The sequence below is a fragment of the Hemiscyllium ocellatum genome, chromosome 8, assembly GCF_020745735.1.
Source record: "Hemiscyllium ocellatum isolate sHemOce1 chromosome 8, sHemOce1.pat.X.cur, whole genome shotgun sequence".
Lineage (NCBI taxonomy): Eukaryota > Metazoa > Chordata > Chondrichthyes > Orectolobiformes > Hemiscylliidae > Hemiscyllium > Hemiscyllium ocellatum.
This window is the reverse complement of record NC_083408.1, coordinates 91198411-91220032: the sequence shown is the minus strand read 5'-3', so window position 1 is coordinate 91220032 and position 21622 is coordinate 91198411. Positions and strand designations below refer to the sequence as shown.

Sequence of the window (21622 nt, the reverse complement as noted above, 5' to 3'; positions counted from 1 at the left end):
CATGGCTAGTGGTTCATTTTGATGGTGCACTGGAACATTAAAAGGGGGTCAGTCTCCGATCAAAAGAAAGAAGGTGCTCTCAAACCTCAGAGATACACCTCAGTGACCAGGAACATTTGAAATTATAGCAGGGAGGGTCTGGTGGGGTATTCTTTTCCTCTTTTAATTCCAGAAGCAGAGCAGTGGCCATACTAATGCAGAAGAACCTCCCATTTCAGATAATAGACCAAATTAAGGCCAACATGGGTGGTTCATCATCCTTAAGGCCTTGGTACACTAGAAAGAATATGGCATCCTGAATGTCTATTGTCCTCTGGTGCACCCTCTTAAATACTTAATTGACACATTCTCTAAATTGATGGCTCCTGGGGTACACCATATGATTATAGGAGGAGACTTTAACTGTTCTCGTGGACCCTGAGGTGAACAGGATGCCAAGGGGTCTCTCTGGTATCTCGCTGCAGTCCAGACAGTTGGTGGACTTATGTGAGGCATTGGCGTTGGTTAATGTGTGGCGGTGTCACCACCCTAATGATCGACATTTTATCTTTTACTCCAACCGCCCAAGTGCCACACAAGAATTGATACGTTCTTTGTTCCATTGATCTGTCTGGATTAGGTGTTATCCTGCAGGAGTGGGAGCATTGTCATATCGGACCATGCGGCAATGTACTTAAATGTTAAGATCAGAGGTAGTGAAATAGATATTGGCGCATAAGTTCATTTCTTTTGAAGGATCGAAAATTTGTAGAGTACTTCACTGCCTGTAATGAATCAATGCTTTGGGAATTTTACTTAAGGGGTTTAATTATTTCATATTCAGCAACCAGGAAGAGCCAGAGTGGAGAACAGCAATGTATGGTTGAGGCCCGGTTGAAGGCAACTGAGTTGGCATATTATGACAGACCATCCGTGACTAAATTGCATCATGTCACAGCTCTCTGGGCTGCTCTGAATTCAGTACTTACCCAGGTGGCGAAGTGACAGGTTTCCTTATTTGAATACAGTAATAAGCCAGATATATTTGGCCAGGAAGAAATGTACCCCACGGTCCATTGTGTCTGTTAGTACCAGTTCTCTCCCTATCACTGGAGTCTAAAAAGGTTAATATTACATTTAGAAATTTTTTCCCAGAGGATTGGAGGGTTGTGAGGATGGAGTAGCAAGGATGGAATCCTTTTTTTTAGAATCTGGACCTCCCAGGTATATATGCAGAACATTCTCTCTTTTGAATGCATCCTTAACAATACAAGAGGCAGTAAGGCAGTTCCAAAGTGGCAAAGCAGCTGGCCCAGACAGGTTCCCAAATGAGTTCTATAAGGAATTCACAAACACGTTGGCCGAGCCAATTGTTTATTCAGCCAGGACTGCCTTCCGCCCTCTTTGGGAGGCCAATATCCCCCTTATTCTAAACAGATGGGAATACTGAAGACTGTGTGCCTCGTATAGGCCTATCTCACTACTGAACATAGATTTTAAAGTCTTGTCTAAAACGCTAGCTTTGAGATTGGAGAAAGTATTGCCCACCATCATAAAGGAAGGCCAGACAGGCTTTATTAAGGATGGTAACTCTTTCAATGATAGCAGGAGAGTGTTGAATGTTGTACATGTATATCAGCAGAGGTCAATTCCGGGCTTGGTCTCCTTGAACGCGGAAAAGTCATCTGATTGGGTGGAGTGGCCATATCTTTTGGCATCCTGGAATGTTTTGGCCTTGGGTGGGCTTTTGCTAGGTTGGTGGCAGCGTTGTATAACGACCCTATGGCAGCGGTCCTCATGACCAGCGTAAAATTAGATAACTTTGGCATTGAGCGTGGCAGCAACCAGGGTTTCCTCTCTCGCCGCTGCTATTCATCTTAGTAATCAAACCACTGCCGGAGGCTACTGGCAAGGACTCTGAAATAGTTGCCCCAAATGTAGGAATGGGAGAGCACAAAATTACTCTTCACGCTGATGTTCTCCTCTTTCTGGCTAATCCAGAAAAGTCTATGCCCCAGTTAATACAAGAGTATTCAGCATGTTTTACAAAATCGTAAACCAGGCCTGTGGGGGGGCTTGCTGGGAGGACCTGATCTGGAGCACAGAACACCATTCCCTTTCCGGCGGTCACAAAAAGTTATTTGGGTATTTTTAGCACTCCCGCTTTCCACCAGCTGTATAGGGCTAACTTTGTGCGATTGTTTGAAAGGATAAAACAAGATCGTTAGCATTGGGAGGGGTTGCCAATATCATGGTTAGGCCGGACAGCACTGATCAAAATGAATGTTCTTCCTCGGCTACTCTACCTCTTGAGAATGCTTCCACAGCTATTGCCCAGAGAAGTGCTGCGGAGACTCAGTGGCTGCCTTGGATCTTTTATTTGGTGTTGTAGGTGCCCTCTTATTAAATTCACCAACTTGCAACTCCCATAGGGTATGGGGAGGTAGATCTCCCAGATTTTAAGCAATACCAAATAAACGCCTTATTGTCCTATGTGAGTGACAGGGTGCGGAAGGACTTGAGATCGATATGACTCCACAGCAAGGTCTCCCAGACAAGATGTCCCCTCCTCAGCCTGCTGCTTATGGATAAGATGAAATCTGTTGCTGAGCATTGTCAACGCCTGAGTATTATAAACACAGTTAAAGCATGGGGGATGATGCAGCAGGGCTAGGGTAACCTGCATAAGACTTTTGCCGTTTACCCCTTTGGTTGGAGCCCCAGGATTCAGGCCAGGGTCAGTGGATTCTGGCTTTAAGACTTGGGAAGTCAAGAAAATCTCCTGTTTGTGAGACCTATTTGAGGGAGAGGTCTTGATGTCTTGTGACCAGTTAAGTCACAAATGTGGGCTACCCAGTGGGAACCTTTTCCATTGTTTCAGATTAGGGATTATATACAGGATCACGCATTTAATTCAGCCCTACAAGTCTGACCTGGAAAGCAGAGTGTTCTGGTGTGAGGGCACACTCTTAGTCAGTGCTCTATATCATTCACAGAGAAGGGGCACCTTTTGAGGATATGAAAAGACTCTATGGAGTCTGGAGTCAAGAACTAGGGATAGAAATTTCATCTGAAACATGGGAGGATATATGGGAAAATGTGAAGAAAATCTCGATATGCAATTGAAGATTCTCTACAGAGCCCACATGGCTCCGGAGCGATTTGCAAAATTCAAGGAGCATCTCCACAGTTCCCGCAATGTAAAACAAGCACTGGCACCCTGACACATTGTGGTTGTATCATAAGATCTACAGGTACTGGGATGCCATAGTGAACAAGGTGGAGGAGATTCTGGGAATTGAAGTTAGGGTGGATCTGGTATTCCTTCTTTTGGGACTGCCTAAGCTGCCCTCATTATGAGCATGGGAAGAGATTATTCAATACTCTTAAGTATTGTGCAAGGAAGAACATTTTAATGAGCTGGACCTCTGAACACCCCCCCCCCCCCCACCCACCCAACAGTTCTTATGGGGTGGCGTAGACGAGTGTTGGAGCACGTTCCTCTGGGTTTTCTTAGAATGTGGTGCACCAGAAAACAGAACTATTCTGTAACTCCCTTTCTAAATTACATAGGCATGCATTTGTTAGCCACATTGACCAGGCCTTTTTGACCAGACTCTATTTGGCAGTCCGGGGGCCTTTGCGGGAGAAGCTTGAATAAATACAGGTATAATGGCTAACACTCCCTTGGATGGGAGCTTTGGTGGGGATGCGCCAAGTGGTGTAATTTCATTTAATGAGTTGAGTTAATTTAACTTAGTCCTATCAAGTTAGATTGAGTCAAAGTTAGGTCAGTTCAGTATAAGGTAAGCTAATTTAAACTAATTTGCTAAGTTCAACTATTTATCGAGTTGTAACTTGGAAAGATTGTTCCATACCTTTTTTGATGGTCTTGATTTGGTTTGTAGAGTAGGAGGTAGTTTATTGTTAATAAGACCTTTGTACTTTTTATAATTTTGTGAAAAATAAAAACCTTTTTCAATAAAGGTGTGGTTCTGAAAAGATTGAGTAATTGCATAATATAACTATAATATGATCCCAGCTGGAATTATTACTAGACTTGTCAGATGCCAAACTGAAATTGGGCTTGATAATTCATACTGTTTGTGTTTTTAACAAGGTGAGCTCTCGCTGCAATGCATAAGCATGCAATGTTATGGATTTGGTTTAACAATAAAACAAGTTTATTGCATGTAAAACTGAACTGGAATAAACCAAACTGTGTCCATATAACATAATTAAAGGTTTTGAATAGAAAATACAATCTCATTAATCCCAACAGCATCCACTACAGTACTCAAACACCAGTGAAAATGCTCTGTCCCACATTAGATTTGAGTTTGCTGTGACTTCAGTTCCCATTCATGAAAATCTGATGGCCTCTTCCTTGTTCATTTTATAACCAAACTTAAACTTTCTCACCTGTGTTGTGACCTCTTCTAGGGTTTTAACCAAACACTTCTGGTCTAGAATTTATCAACTAAATTCCTCACAATGAGTTAACTTCTTTAACAATTCAAAGCAATCTTCTCCCTTGCGTGTAAGCAATTGCTTTACACATCCGGTTTTGCTAATTACTATGTGCAGAACTGCCCTAAACAAACCAAAATAACAAATACAAAGTTATGGGTGTTTTCCCTAAGCTTCAAAAAAAAATCCAGAATCATCAATCTGAATGTTACTTTGGGAGAGTTTGAGTGAACAATGTAAAAAAAAATTGCATTAATCTCCCTCCTGTCACGTAGTTTTAAAATAAATCACCATGTCTATACAATTAGTAACAAGTTAATCGTGAAACTCCTTCAGGCACACATCAGCCAGCAAGCCACAAGTTCAAATTCATGTTCAATTCAAGTAAATTACATTTAAAATATGTATGAATCATATACCTTACTGCAACCGTAACACTAACTCACAATAATATTGCCATTTGTTGATGCTCTGTTCATAGAGTCATTGAGGTCTCTAGCATGGAAACAGACCCTTCGGTCCAATACGTCCATGCCAACCAGATATCTCAACCCAATCTAGTCCCACCTGCCAGCACTCTGCGCATATCCCTCCAAATCCTTCCGATTCATATACCCATCCAAATGCCTCTTAAATGTCACAATTGTACCAGCCTCCACCACTTCCTCTGGCAGCTCATTCCATACACATCCCACCCTCTCCATGAAAAAGTTGCACCTTGGGTCCCTTTAATATCTTTCTCCTCTCACCCTAAACCTATGCCCTCTAGTTCTGGACTTCTCCACCCCAGGGAAAAGACTTTGTCTATTTATCCTATTCATGCCCATGGTAGGCTAATGCTAAAACTACGGATGTATGGCATTGAGGATACATTAGAGGTTTGGATTAGGAATTGGCTGGCTGGAAGGAGACAGAGGGTAGTAGTTGATGGACTATGTTCATCTTGGAGTGCAGTTACTAGCGGTGTACCACAAGGATCTGTTTTGGGACCATTGCTTTTTGTTATCTTTATAAATGATCTAGAGGAAGGGCTTGAAAGCTGGGTAAGCAAGTTTGCGGATGACACAAAAGTCGGTGGAGTTGTGGATAGTGAGGAAGGAAGTGGTAGGTTACAGCGGGATATAGATAAGTTGCAGAGCTGGGCAGAAAGGTGGCAAATGGAATTCAATGTAGCTAAGTGTGAAGTCATTCACTTTGGTAGGAGTAACAAGAGGATGGATTACTGGGCTAATGGTAGGCTACTTGGTAGTGTGGATGAGCAGAGGGATCTTGGTGTCCATGTACACAGATCTCTGAAAGTTGCCACCCAGGTAAATAGTGCTGTGAGGAAGGCATATGGTGTACTGGGCTTTATTGGTAGAGGAATTGAGTTCCGGAGTCCTGAGGTCATGTTGCAACTGTATAAGACTCTGGTGCGGCCTCATCTGGAGTATTGTGTGCAGTTTTGGTCGCCATACTATAGGAAGGATGTGGAGGCATTGGAACGAGTGCAGAGGAGGTTTACCAGGATGTTGCCTGGAATGGTAGGAAAATCTTATGAGGAAAGGCTGAGGCACTTGGGACTGTTCTCATTGGAGAAGAGAAGGTTTAGGGGAGATTTGATAGAGGTGTATAAGATGATTAGGGGTTTAGATAGGGTCGACACTGAGAACCTTTTACCGCTAATGGAGTCAGGTGTTACTAGGGGACACAGCTTTAAATTAAGGGGTGGTAGGTATAGGACAGATGTTAGGGGTAGATTCTTTACACAGCGGGTTGTGAGTTCATGGAATGCCCTGCCAGTAGCAGTGGTGAACTCTCCTTCTTTATGGTCATTTAAGCGGGCATTGGATAGGCATTTGGAAGTTATTGGGCTAGTGTAGGTTAGGTAGGATTCGGTCGGCGCAACATCGAGGGCCGAAGGGCCTGTACTGCGCTGTATCTTTCTATGTTCTATGTTCTATGCCCCTCATAATTTTGTAAACCTCGATAAGGTCACCGCTCAGCCTCCAACACTCCAGGGAAACCAGCCCCAGCCTGTTCAGCCTCTCCCCATAGTTCAAATTGTCCAACTCTGTCAACATCCTTGTAAATCTTTTCTGAACCCTTTCAAGTTCGCAACATCTTTCTGATAGGAAGGAGACCAGAATTGCACGCAATATTCCAACAGTAGCCTAACCAATGTCCTGTACAGCACCAATTCCTGTACTCAATTCTCTGACCAATAAAGGAAAGCTTACCAAATGCCTTCTTCACTAGCTTATCTACTTGCGACTCCATTTTCAAGGAACTATGACCCTGCACTCCAAGGTCTCTTTGTTCAGCAATACTCCCTAGGAACATACCATTGAATGTATAAGTCCTGCTAAGATTTGCTTTCTCAGAATGCAGCACCTCGCATTTATCTGAATTAAACTCCATCTGTCACTTCTCAACCCATTGGCCCATCTGGTCAAGATCCAGAGGTAATCAGAGGTAACCTTCTTTGCTGTTCACTACACCTCCAATTTTGGTGTCATCTGCAAACTTACTAACTGTACCTCTTATGTTTGCATCCAAATCATTTATGTAAATGACAAAAAGTAGAGGACCCAGCACCGATCCTTGTGGCACTCCACTGGTCACTGGCCTCCAATCTGAAAAACAACCCTCCACCACCACCCTCTGTCTTCTACCTTTGAGCCAGTTCTGTATCCAAATGGCTAATTCTCCCTTTATTCTGTGAGATCTAACCTTGCTAACCAGTCTCCCATGGGGAACTTTTGGCGAATGCTTTACTGAAGTCCATATAGATCACATCTACCGTTCTGCCATCTTCAATCCTCTTTGTTACTTCAAAATCTCAATCAAGTTTGTGAGACATGATTTCCCATGCACAAAGCCATGTTGACTATCCCTAATCAGTCCTTGCCTTTCCAAATATATGTACATCCTGTCCCTCAGGATTCCCTCCAACAACTAGCCCACCACTGACGTCAGGCTCACTGGTCTATAGTCCCTGGCTTGTCCTTACCACCCTTTATAAACAGTGGCACCATGTTAGCAAACCTCCAGTCTTCTGGCACCTCACCTGTGACTATCACTGATACAAATATCGCAGCAAGGGGTCCAGCGATCACTTTTCTAGCTTCCCACAGAATTCTAGGGTACACCTGATCAGGTCCTGGGGATTTATCCACCAATATGCGTTTCAAGACATCCAGCACTTCCTCCTCTTTAATCTGGACATTTTGCAAGATGTCACTATCTATTTTGGTACTTTCTATATCTTCCATTTCCTTTTACACAGTAAATACTGATGCAAAATACTCGTTTAGTATCTCCCCTATTTTCTGTGGCTCCACACAACGCCGTCTTGCTGATCTTTGAGGGGTCCTATTCTCTCCCTCGTTATCCTTTTGTCCTTAATGTGTTTGTAAAAACCCTTTGGATTCTCCTTAATTCTATTTGCCAAAGCTACTTTATGTCCCCTTTTTGCCCTCCTGATTTCCCTCTTAGGTATATTCCTACTGCCTTTATACTCTAAGGATTCACTCGATCTATCCTGTCTGTACCTGACATATGATTCCTTCTTAAGCAAATCCTCAATTTCTTTAGTCTTACAGCATTCCCTACACCTACCAGCCTTTCCTTTCACCGTAATAGGAATATAATTTCTCTGCATTCTCGTTATCTCATTTTGGAAGGCTTCCCATTTTCCAGCTGTCCCTTTACCTGCGAACATCTGCCCCAATCAGCTTTTGAAAGTTCTTGCCTAATACCGTCAAACTTAGCCTTTCTCCAATTTAGAACTTCAACTTTTAGATCTGGTCTATCCTTTTCCATCACTATTTTAAATCATATAGAATTATGGTCGCTGGCCCCTCAGCCACCTGCTCTGCCTTATTTCCCCAGAGTAAGTCAAGTTTTGCATCTTCTCTGGTAGGTACATCCACATACTGAATCAGAAAATTTTCTTGTATACACTTAACAAATTCCTCTCCATCTAAACCCTTAACACTATGGCAGTCCCAGTCTAAGTTTGGAAAGTTAAAATCCCCTACCAAAAAACCACCGTATTATTCTTACAGATAGCTGAGATCTCCTTACAAGTTTGTTTCTCAATTTCCCTCTGCCTATTTGGGGTCTATAGTACAATCCCAATAAGGTCATCATCCCTTTCTTATTTCTCAGTTCCTCCCAAATAACCTCCCTGAATGTATTTCCAGGAATATTCTCCCTCAGCACAGTTGTCATGCTATCCCTTATCAAAAATGCCATTGCCCCTCTTCTCTTGCCTCCCTTTCTATCCTTCCTGTAGCATTTATATCCTGAAACATTAAGCTGCCAGTCCTGCCCAAACGCTGAGCCATGTTTCTGTAATTGCTATGATATCCCAGTCCCACATTTCTAACCATGCCCTGAGTTCATCTGCCTTCCCTCTTATGCCCCTTGCATTGAAATAAATGCAGTTTAATTTATTAATCCTACCTTGTCCCTGCCTGCCCTGACTGTTTGACTCACTTCTGTTCTCAACTGTACCAGTCTCAGATTGATCTCTTTCCTCAGTATCTCCGTGGGTTCCTACTCCCCCAACCTTACGAGCTGAAATCCTCCCGAGCAGCTCTAACAAATCTCCCTGCCAGTATATTAGTCCCCTTCCAATTCAGGTGCAAACAATCTTTCTTGTACAGGTCACTTCTACCCCAAAAGAAATTCCAATGGTTCAAAAATGTGAATCCTTCTCCCATACACCAGCTCCTCAGCCATGTATCCATCTGCTCTGTCCTCCTATTCCTGCCTTCCCGAGCTCATAGCACCGGGTGTAATCCAGATATGACTATTCTCGAGGACCTCCTTTTTAAATTTCTGCCTAACTCGCTGTAATCTCCCTTCAGAATCTCAACCTTTTCCCTTCCTATGTCGTTGGTTCCAATGTGGACAATGACCTGTTGCTGGCCTCTCTTCCCCTTGAGAATATTCTATACCCTCTCAGACACCCTTGATCCTGGCACCAGTGAAGCAACACACCATTCTGAATTTTTGCTGCTGGCCACAGAAACGTCTGTCTGTACCTCGGACTGAAGAGTCCCCTAACACAATTGATCTCTTGGAACCCGACGTACCCCTCATTGCATTAGAGCCAGTCTCGATACCATAAACTTGGCTGTTTGTGCTATGTTCCCCTGAGAATCTATCACCCCCTACATTTTCCAAAACAGCATACTTGTTTGAAATGGGTATAGCCACAGAAGGAACTTGCACTAGCTGCCTACCTCTCTTACCTTTCCTGGAGTTAACCCATCTATGTGACTCTATCTGAGACTTTCCCCCCTTCCTTTCATTGTCATCCATCCCACACTGTTGCTGTTGCAAATTTCTCATTGCTTTTAACCATCTCTCCAACCGATCCATTCAATCTGATAAGATTCGCAACCAACAGCATTTATTGCAGATATAATCCGCAGTAACCCTTAAACTCCACATCTGACAAGAAGCGCATATCACTCTACTAAAGGCCAATTTTGCTTCTTCACAATCTACAGTCCCAGAAAATAACACCCATCTTGTTCCTCCACAAAACACTACCCCGGGTTAAATTAATAGTTATGGCTTATGTTTTAAGTTTAATCAAGAGACATAGCTCACAAAACATATAATCAAGAAAGAACCCTCTCCATTCACTACTGCAGACTTTCTGTAGGTCACTTAAAAACAATACACTTACCTGCTTCTGTGCTGTGAACTTCGCCCAAACAGTTCCTTCACAATCAGTTGTGAATTTCATGGTGTTAATTTTCCCAGACACACTCCAATGTCCAGCGATACATGAATTCAAACAGCAAAGGCAGTAAACTATGCAGGTTCACAGCTGTGTCAGTTTCTTTCTCTCGGTCTCCCCTGCACTGATCTCACCATGTGCTTCCTTTGCCTGTTCTTCTCCCATTTCAAACTGTTGTTTTGACTTGTTTTTACCAAAGTTGTCAAATGATCTGTTAGAAGCACAGAATGATTGCAACATAGGTGGTCCTCATTCAACCCACCATATCTGTCTTGGCTCTATGTAATAACAATCCACCTAGTACAACTTATTCACTCCCATTCAACGTTCCTTTCAAGCTACATGACTATACAGTTGCTTACTGGATCTGAGCAAACTGACTGGTGTGTGGGCATTGGAGGTCTTTGCAGCAGCAAAGAGAAAGTACAGCATAGCTTCCCCTCACTTTTCCCATTTGCTAACTAGTTAATTATTCAACTCTTTTACAGGCCCCAAATTAACCTGCTGCCACCTCTGTGTCAGGCAGTGCATTACAGCTCCAACCAACTTCCTGTCAAAACAAGCATTGATGGAGGATTTTTAAATCATTTTAAATCTGCATCCACTGGTTCTGGATTCTTCCACCCATGGAAACAGTTTCTCCCCATTCTATCCTGTTCAGACTTCTAATGATTTTAAATATCTCGACCACATCTTTTCAAGGGGAATTATGCATTTCTCAAACCTATTCATGTAAGCGAAGCTTTTGAACTTTGAATAATCGTTGTGAATCTTTTCTGCAGCTTCTCTAACATTTTAGTGTCCAGAAGGAGAGATATACTCCAGTGTTTTAGACAAAAAAAAGAGTTGCTGGATAAACCCAGCAGGTCTGGCAGCAAATGTGAAGAGAAAGTAGGGGTAACATTTTGGGTCCAGTAACCCTTCTTAGCTAGGTAAAGGTGGTATATGTGCTGACAAAAAGGGTGGGAATGTTGGGAAGTAGTAAATGATCGGTGGTGATGGAGATCAGAGAGAGAGAACAGAACATTTTAAATATTTTTAGTATACTTTCTTTGGCAAGCAGTGGGAAATCTGCCATTATTTAGAAACTAATGAAAGATTATATTGTGACTTTCTGGACTGCTATAATACCATTTGAAGAGGTGGCAGCAAGGATGCCTGTTTTGGTTGAAATAAACTTGAATCTCTTCCAACATTAATTTTTCACTTGAGGTGCGCAATTAGTTTTAAATTTGGATCATAACTGCACTTTTAAAATGTTTTGTACATATGTTACAAAGTTCATATTTTAAGGAAACTATTTCTCCATCCTCCTATTTTGATAGCTCAGCTTGGTCTGTTTACATATTATGTTACTTGTTGGAAATTTCTAAACTTTATTTTCATTAGTAAGCCAAGGCTTTAAAGTTTGTTTCTCCAGGGATCACTGATGTACCTTCAATTTCTTTTTAACTCATCAAAAACCACTTAAAACAATTCTGTACTAAAACAATATTTATTGTATTTCAAAAGCAAAAAGGATCATATGACAATAATTGAATTGATAATTATACATTGAAGATGTATAAACATAAACATTGTTTATCATGATTCAGTTTCTATTGACCTGGATGTCTAGTTACTGTACTGTAAACAAGATAATTCTACTCCAGGTCATGGACAGGAAAGGTAAACACTCTTGGGAAAATAAAAACTTCATGGGATGTAGAGAGTTCATACAAAATAAAATGTAGTTGTCAGCCATAAAACTAATCACCCGCTGAGTCTATTCGTGCAAAAGTTAAAATCATCTTTCCTTTCCTACTTACAGTTTAGTACCAAGTCTTTCATGTAAATATAAAATTTATTCTGTTCATACCATGAACCTGAATCATCTGTCCCATACCAAGTCAATATGGCCATTCTTGCTGTTCAGTCACTGAGATAATCACAAGCATGAATCTTTGCTCAACACCTATATACAATCACTTTGCAATAACTGTACAATATGATGGCACATTGGAACCAATTGTCAATGCTCTGACTATTGAAATGCCTGAGATCAGCAAATTTCACAGAGCATGTATTGAATTGTTTGATCTGAAATACCCAGTGGTCAGCAGTAGACTTACCCAAATCAAAATAACTTTTAAATCATATCTTTGAAGTTTAGCGGACTAGTTAAGGGTTCTTTTGTATCTTGAATGAACCAGGATGCTTTTCTTTCAGAATACGTTAAAAACAAATGCTTCTTAACATTAGCTTCCATACTAAAGAAACCTGTGTCCAAAAGATCAAGAAACTTTTAACTTTTTAAACATCAAATACAAGGCCAGAAATTACTATATACTCAATAAATGAAAATGTATTAAAAAGAGGTAGACTATTGCTATTGAAAGTGTATTGGATTAACAATCTCTAAGTTTCTAACAGTTTCAAGTAAAACAATTACACATGAATTAAAGACAAGGAAATTAAATGTCATATATTAGTTAAATTATTGAGAAGTTGTACTCACTTGCATGGCTAACATGCACATAAGGTACAGAAACAGAGAAAACTGATCCCACAAATTGTTAGGAATTCAGTACATTTTTATTCCCTGCACAGTTCTCCACATTAAATAACAATGAGATGATTTAGCTCCTATATTACAACTACTTTACTTGGCAGCCTGTTGTTTCTACACGGAGACTCTTGAATTAAATTATACAAAATACAAATCAAAAGTTAAGAGGGCTTGAAAAGTTATCTTTGAGGGAATGAATGATACTTCCTTAGTTTCGATTATGTTGAACTATTTTTACAAAGGTCCAAACGAACATTTAGAACCAAACTACAGGACAAATCTACAATGGACAAATTGTAAGCTGGGAGATTTAGACCATTTGCAACGTTTACATGTGCCAGCCATTTGACTGGGCAATTATGAGATTTTAAAAAGGTGAAATACAGACTTTGCTAACTTGATCAAAAGTCAATAACAAAGCTCCTGACCCTAACAATGTCAAATAATATGGCATTTATACTGTTCATGGCTCTTTGATGCATTGTAAGGTTATTAAAAGCATTGTCATACTTTGCCACATTTATAAATCTCACCTATAAATCAGGTGGTGATGATAACTGCCAACCTTGCTTCTTTGGAGTTTGCTGAAGAATTGCATTCAATAGAGGTTTACTATGGTAACAGTAAAATACACAGATGCGGAAATCGAATTTAGAATGCACAAAAATTATGGGACCGAAACTAAATATTGAAAGTTTTAAATTTGGCAGAACAATACAATTTGGCAGGACAACTTTAGAGTCAGCAAGATGATTTGATTGGATCCAATCCCATCTCATGAGACATTAGCACATGCAAATTTACAATCCTAGAAATGAATTATTTTCACTCTGGTATTGAAAACAGCAAGACACTTTGGAGTCTATATAATACTTGATATTGTTAAACTGGTTTAAACAAAATGTTCACACTCATTAAAATACAAGACTTTATTTGCAGAAAAGTTTGTAACAATAGAAGCAGCAGCAAATCCAGCACCATATTTCTTACAATTGTCTACATATCAGATAAAAGGCATCTGTATTCTGGATGTAAGCTGGGGTTCCAAACACTAGCACAAGTCTTAAAACACTTAAATGGCTTTAATATAAACTTTTTTTAAAGCAAAACATTCACAGCTGTCTTATTGGCTCCATATTACAATATTAGTTTATGGCAACACCATTAAATTAATTTTATGTGCAATCAGCCACACATGAATAAAAACATCCCCTCCACCGTCTGCTGTTTCCGTTCAGATGGATGAACGTTCCAAATTTGTACCCCAGGTAGGAGAGAACGAAGCAATAGCTGCCTCAGCTCACATCAACAACCCTTCATTCCTCAGCTATTCATTTTATACAGTCAGATCAGCATTTGAGCAGCACTTGATGACATTGTTACAGAAGTATTTCTAAGCATATATGATCAATCACTTTGGAACTTAGACACTTTAAATAAATCCCTATTTGGCCAAATTGTGCAACAAATACAGGTGATTTCCCAAAATGTAGTTTTCAACATTCAAATGAAGGCAGGAGAGGGGCTAGTGACAAAGAGGCAACAATAGATGCATGCTAGTCCTATCTTGGTTGTTCAGCACTATTTGGGCTCAGCCATGCTTCTTTCATACATTTGATATAATTGTGTCAGGTTAAGTTTGTGGCAGTTGTCTTTTTCTCTTCCATTTCCAATAATAAAGTTACAACAGGAAGTGAGATGAATGTTGCAAGGAATTTAATTTATCCTAAAAGCAGCTGAAATTTCCAGGCATAAGTTAATAAGTTGCAAATCAAGATATATATAAAATTACTTTTTTTAAAAAGACCTTTCCTTGTGGTATGATCACTGAAGTGCTCTTCACTAAAAATATAAAAACAATTTGCATTAGAATTTGTAGAAAAGCATTGAGAGAGGCAGTATCATTCGGTACACTTTTCACTACAATCTGCAACTGATACTTTGTCTGCATCAGACAATAAGCTGATTTTTGTTCATCAGTGTTTTTGTGAAGGACTTATGATTGTAATTTAAAATACAGTTTGTCCTTCAAATATTTTTGAGCAACTTACAATCCATGATAAATAGCTCCTAACTTAGTACAGATTAATCTTAGTTCGACCATGATCGTAATGTAGAGTCCAGTACTGTTTAAATTTATATTTAAAAATTAACCAAACGGAAAATAAGTGATCCCTTCCCTACATTGCCAATAATCAAGACTCTCATTGATACATTAATCACCCAAATACAATTGGCCTGTAACAGCTAGTGAACTAGGTTACATATTTTGTTCAAAACCTGATGATTTTACAATTTTTAAAAAAAAATTACCAGCTCTTTCGGTTTATCTAAAATGACTTTAGTTATAGGGTTAGCCCTTTATTAATAGAATACATGAATTTACAGTGAATTATCTTCCTTTGCTTCCTACAGGCAAGGGAACTGAAGTGAACACAGGTTAAAGTTTTGTGCAAACAAAAAAGGAAATGACATTAGTAGATGGTCAAATAATCTTTATTCACAAGGCCATTTTGAAAACACACCACTTCCAAAAATGATTGGTGTGAATGTAATCAGTGTTGTTTGAATTAACCAAAATAAACATTTTGCTAGAAGTAGAAAAAAAACATTTACTGTACCTTGTTTTAAGTTACAGTTAAAAACTGAAGTGCAAAAGACAAAAATATAGGTTTAAAACATCAGGATGAAACAAAACCCTTCCCACCAAAATAGCCTTAAAGAGCTGAGAATTCCCATTGGAAAATAATGAAAATTCCTGAAACGTGCACACTGAATGGAGTTACTGGAGTGATTCATGGTGATGGACTCGTAAATATGAACAAAATCCAAACAATGTCTGCAGGATTTGTACTATCCCAAATAACATAATTTTTAAAACCACAGTAATGAAATTTGGTGCAGCCAGACATTTCATTACAGATTACATCACACTAAGCATCCATGCTCTGAAACTTGATTTGGTGTTAACTTATCATAACCTAAAGTGATCGGTCCATTCATGTGTCAATTATTTTCAATCTGTTGATTTGATTGGAGGCTTTGACAAAAGCTTGGTGGCGATTGCAAACAACAGCCATGTAGATTGGGAAAATACAGTAACCAACTGTTTTGGGATTGGCTCGTGTACATGAGTAAAGGAATAAGAAGATTTGCAGGTATGGAATCAGAAACAGGAAACCCCACAGCCAGAATGGGAGTGAAAACAAGCGCGCTGTTACTGTCTGTGTCCAAGAGGCTCCATTGCCCAGGTCCTCAGAGTTCCGTTGAATATGCTCTAAAGCCAGTTGGTTGTAAGTTTCATTTATTTCAAATACATAATAAATGGCTGCAGCACTTGCTAGAAGATATAATCCTACTCCAATCCAACCCATTCGCTGGCGAAAGTTCATCATTCTCCATAATCTACTTTATCTGCAATATAAAAGAAGAAGAAAAATGGGTTACAATAAATGAACATCTCAGCGAATCTAAAAGGGAATCATTGACTTGTGATTTGCCCTACCACCATGAGACTTTTAGCAGTTCTCCCACTGAAGACGACAGGATTATCAGTGTTAAAACAAGAACGAACTTTCAAATGCACAGTCAGCAACTGAAAGAAGAAGCTGGGTTGATCATTACAGCCTCTCTAATGTTTGAATACTGTCCTACTCATTCAGCCATCATCTCTCCAGCGACCCCTCAACCAACACCTCCATTTGTTATCATTCCCGCTGCTTTCAAAAGCAAATATGTTTTTGGCCTTAGTGATCTCCTTCCTACTTGGCATATATTCTTCTGCAATTCCAGAAAGTATTTATGTAAAAAATACTCAAGGCCACACCTGCTGAGATGCCAGCAATTCAGACTTGGGGAGAGGCCATTCAGATTCTGAGTGTGGGGGAAGATATTCTTCATCCAACTTGCAGTCACACAAGAGCGTGTTCACATTGCTGAGAGACCCTTTCAGTGTACTCTGGGGTGATAAAAATACAAATGCTATATCTCCTACTCTTGGATGGAAAGGTGCATGGGAGTGGTGGGAGAAGACCATGTTAAGGGTGACTAAGTAATTGCCTCTATTACACCCAGGTCTATGGTTCCCTTGCACTGAAACAACAGAAGGAAGGAAGGAACGTATTTGAGGACATCAGGCTAGAGGTGGAGGATGGCCCATTGAAAGTGCAGGCTAGTGCATGGACAGTCAGGATAAGATTAATTTATCATACTCTGGGAAGGAATGGGTCAAGTGCAGAGGGATAAAGTAGATGGGCGGGGAAAAGGACCACAACTGCAGTGGTGTGGCAATTCTTGGAGAAGAAAGGAAAGCCTGTCTAAAACGCCCCAGGATAGGGGAGTCCAAAACTAAAGAGCACAGGCTGAAGGTGAAAGGGGAAAGATTTACAAGGGACTTGAGGGGCAACTTTTTCATGAATGTGGAACAAGCTGCCAGAGGAAGTGGTGGAGGCAGTTACAATTACAACATTTAAAAGTCATTTGGGCAGGTACATGGACAGAAATTTTCTTCCTCTGGAGTTAGTGGAGGTATTAAATTTATTTCGAGGTGGAATGAGAGATTTCTGACAGACAAGGTAGTATAGGGTTATGGTGGCAAGCAAAAAGGTGATGATAAGAGCTCAACTAGATAAGCCATGATCTTCGTGAATGGTGGATAGGATCAAAGGATCAAATGTGCCACTCCTGCTCCTAATTTCTATTCTTCTGTATTCATTTCAAATGTTAGTGTCTGGAATGCTAGCATCTGGAATGTTCAAGAGCTTGCTGGAAATATAGCTGAAAGAAACCATCAAGGGCTTTATCAAAAAGAGTACCTTTGTTTCAAATTACCCTTATCAAACAATGTATTGTTCCCCTTTATGCAATTGGAAAGCATTCTTGAATATATTGAAGATCTTGCCAGATCTTCTTTTAAAAAGATTGAGATGTGCTCCACAGTGCAAAGTAGAAGCAGAATTCAACAAACTTCTTTGCCACATTATCAAATGCATGAGTGCAATGAGAACAACTGTGCTCTCATATATATATATATTGAAATAGATTGCAATGTTCACTCCTTTCCTTTCAAACAAAGATGCTGGCTCCAAAGGAAGTATAACAATTGATGTTAATCACTCATCAGTTCTTTTTCCAACACAGCATTTTTCTATCTCAGCCAACCAAATAAGGCTATCCTACATCAGTTAAGTGCTTGATCATTTCAGAAATGTGATTGTTAAGACAATTCATCTGATGTACATTTAATATTCACGTACATCCATTCCTACTCAGGAGCAACATATTTGTGTTAGACAACTCAATGATTAGTGTTACTGGAAAGAAATGGCAAAACAGGCTTTAAACCAAGATTTAAAACTGCCTTAAAATTTACTTAAGAACCAATGTGATCAATTTTGCTTTGGAACATGCTAGTTTAAGCAGACATCATAATTGCTAACAGGATGAATTATTACTACAACAACTGGACTATCAGCTCATCCACTAGTCAACAAAATCAGTAAATTTTCAATCATCAACCAGGCCACAAATGTATTGCCACCAGCTCAATGGCTTGCTGAGACACCTATAAAAGTCAGTTACTCCAACAGCGAGCTATTTCGAAATCAATTTGTTTGTGGGAAGGGATTTGCTCCATGCATAAAGACAGAGTAGGGCGTTTGTTTCTTTGAGCATGCTCCAATAAATACGATCTTAACTCTACTTTCCCGCACTTGCTCCTTATCCTTCGATTCCTTTAGCGTTGAAAAATATACCATTGAAAATGCACAGAAACAGAGCATTCACAATCCTCTCAGTGAAGAAATTATTGCTCATTGCAGTTCTAAATAATGGATCCTTTATCCTGAGACCCTGTGTTCTAGATTCCCCAATTAGGAAACGGCATCAAAATGTTGCAATTAAGCCACATTCTTCTAAATTCCAGGGAATACAGCAAACTATAATCAAAGGGTAACAAGGCAGTAACCCTTAAAAGAAATAGGCACTGCAGGAAAATGCAAAGTGTTCTAGAAGGTTCACTTTCAGGTATAAATCAGGCAATACACTCTCCAATGATTTCACATAAAGATGGCATTGTAGCAATTTACTGCTTCAGCACCAACTTAAAACCACATATGGTCACACAAACACAAGTTAACGAGGCAACTACTTAGGTTGAAGTATTGAAAGTTGAATTTCTTTTGCAAAAGTTCTGAAGAGTACAAAGCCAAGGTCTTTCCCAAAGGACACTACAATCCAATAAAATTGTTCAAATTTATTTAGGTAATAAATTTATTTATGGAGTTACTCATCACATCTTATAGAAACATTCTGAACAGCTCTTCGTCGAATGAGTACTGTTGTAAACAGGTATGATTTCATGTTACCCTTTTGGTGCTGTAATTCAGAGACAAGTGTTGGTAATCCCAATAATTTCCTTATGCTTGTATGAACATCACAAGATCTTTCATCCACGTGAGCAAGCAGCTGAGGTTTCAGAAGTACAGTCCTCTGACAAAGCAGCGCTGCCCCAGAACAGCACTGCTGTGTGAACCCAAGATCTTCCCGTGTAGTTGCAAAATTGTTATTAAGGCCAGCCCTGACACAATGACAGACGGACATTCATGAAACACTTTGGGATAGTCCGCGGTCAGGCAAATCATTCCTGGTCAATTTTGGGCACTTTCGAACTTAAGTCACTGTTCAAATGCAGTAAAACGTGGCAGGAAGAGACCCACACACAGCAACAGCCGGTTAATCTGCGCTGTTATTAATGTTATAATAATGTTGTCAGTCATAACGCGGCGGAAAACTCCGTAGCTCTTATTTGTCAAGAGTACCAGGGAGGGGTGATTTATTTTTAAACGACCACGTGAGATAGAGAGCAGTTGAAGGTTTTATGCAAAAAAAAACCCCGGCTCCTCCGACAGTGCGGCTGCACCCTACCCCGGGCAGGCCTGTCCCTAGGGGAGTGTCGGCTCAGGTGATGGTGCAGATGGCCACCCCAGAGCCAGGGCGACAGGAGGCTGCGGTTTCCCGGAGGGAAGGGGAGGGGTTGATGAAGAGAGACAGCTCGGCGACGGGCTGACGGAGTGACCGAGGCCCGGGGCCCCCTGACCCACACTCACCATTGTCAGGAAAGGAAACGCTGCCGTGGCCGGGGAGAGGATGGGAAGGGGCCGCCGCGGCGCTCGGTCCCCCTCCCTGCTTCAATCCATCGCTTCCGTTCTCTCTGTTTCCGCGGCCTCCGCCGGCTGACGAGTCACAAATCGACCCACTTCCGTCTCCTCACCAACTCTATCCGGGCTGTTGCCGGGGAAACCAGGGCACAAGAGGTGACCTCGGCTACCAGCGGCCCGTGTGAGCCCCAGCGCGCCTCTAGCGACTGGAGGACCTCACTTCACCTCCTTCGACACACACTGGGACCAGGCAATTGAGTCACAAATTCAATGCTACCTTGAGGTATAAAACCTGCGCCCACAACTCCGCCCAAGACTCCAAAGTATTTGTTCAAGGATTTTCCTGCATATCCAAACACGTCATCTACTGTGTCAGTTGCTCTCAATGTGGTCTCCTCTACATCGGGGAGACAAGATGCCAACTTGCAGACTGTTTCAGGGAACATCTCTGGTACACATGCACCCAACAACTTCGCCACCCTATGGCCGACCACTTAAACTCCCTCCGCCATTACACCAAGGGCATGCAAGTCCTGGGCCTCCTCCAAGTCCAAGCCATCCAATGACTGAGGAGGAAGGCTCATCTTACGCCTTGGGACCATACATCCACATGGCATCAACATCGATTTGAAAAGTTTCCAATTCTCCTCCCCCCCCCCACCTCATCCAGGATCCAATCCTCCAACTAGGCACTGCCCTCTTGACCTGTCCTGCTCCTGGAATGCTGCCTGACCTGCTGTGCTTTTCCAGCACCACACTTCTCAACTCTACTCTTGATTAAGTTGTCTGAACCTTGTGGTGTCAGACCAGGCAGCACAGTGGCTCAGTGGTTAGCACTGCTGTCTCACAGCGCCAGGGACCCAGGTTTGACCCTTGGGTGACTATCTGTGTAGATACTACAGGTATTCCAATTTCTTCACACAGTCACAATGATTTGCCGGCTGGGTAGACTGGCCATGGGAAATGTAAAATTCTTGGGTGGGATGTTTTTTGGAGGACTGGTATGGCCTGCTTCCACACTGTAAGTTTCTGTGATTTCTATAAAAGACTTATTTGGAACAGGAGTAAACAGAAAGCAGGTTTGGAGAAACTCATGCAGGTCTGGCAGCATCTGAGGAGAGAGAAACACAGTTAATATTCCAAGTCCAATATGACTCTTCCTTGTGTCTTCAAGGGCCATATCAATTCAAAACATTAACTCTGATTCTTTTTCCGTACCGCAGATGCTGACAGACCTGCTGAGTTTCTCCAGCATTTTTCACTGTTATTTGGTTTTGGGCTCTGCAATAATTTGCTTCCATAATTCTTGTTCTTCAATTCTTACTGTCTACTGGTATCTTGTTAAGAGAAATGTTTGTCTTTCTTCAATTTTATCAACAGTAACGTGCTATCCATCCAACTTACTTTGCACCGTCTAAAGTTGGGTGTAATATTACAGTTTGTTATTTTCTCAGTTAAGATAATTATTATTCTTTGGTAGAATCAGCAAAGAGAATAGCATATTTATTTCCTTCTCCCTCAAATTCAGTCAACCCCATGAGAAATAAACCTGCATTGATGTCAGCTATGGCTTAATTAGTAGGACTCGAGCCTCTAAGTCAGAAAGTTGTAAATTATAAAGTCCACCTCCAGGATGTAACCAGAAAATACAAAGTTGACACTTCATTGAAAACTGAGGGAATGCTGCATTGTCAGAGAAGCCATACTTTAGATAGGATTTTAAGTCAA

At 40.8% G+C, this 21622-nt stretch overlaps 1 protein-coding gene across 1 annotated transcript; it reads right to left on the bottom strand.

Annotated features, from left to right (window-relative positions):
- Positions 1 to 13651: 13651 nt before the first annotated feature.
- Positions 13652 to 20021, bottom strand: tmem251 (transmembrane protein 251). The gene is made up of 2 exons (XM_060829355.1): positions 19844 to 20021; positions 13652 to 16151 (listed from the first exon to the last, which is right to left on the bottom strand). The coding sequence occupies exon 2, from the start codon at positions 16130 to 16132 to the stop codon at positions 15737 to 15739; it is 396 nt and encodes a 131-aa protein (XP_060685338.1). The 5' UTR covers positions 16133 to 16151; positions 19844 to 20021; the 3' UTR covers positions 13652 to 15736.
- Positions 20022 to 21622: the final 1601 nt, after the last annotated feature.

Coding starts and splice junctions, on each gene's coding strand:
- tmem251 (XM_060829355.1), bottom strand. CDS start 16,132: ATGATGAACTTTCGCCAGCGAATGGGTTGGATTGGAGTAGGATTATAT.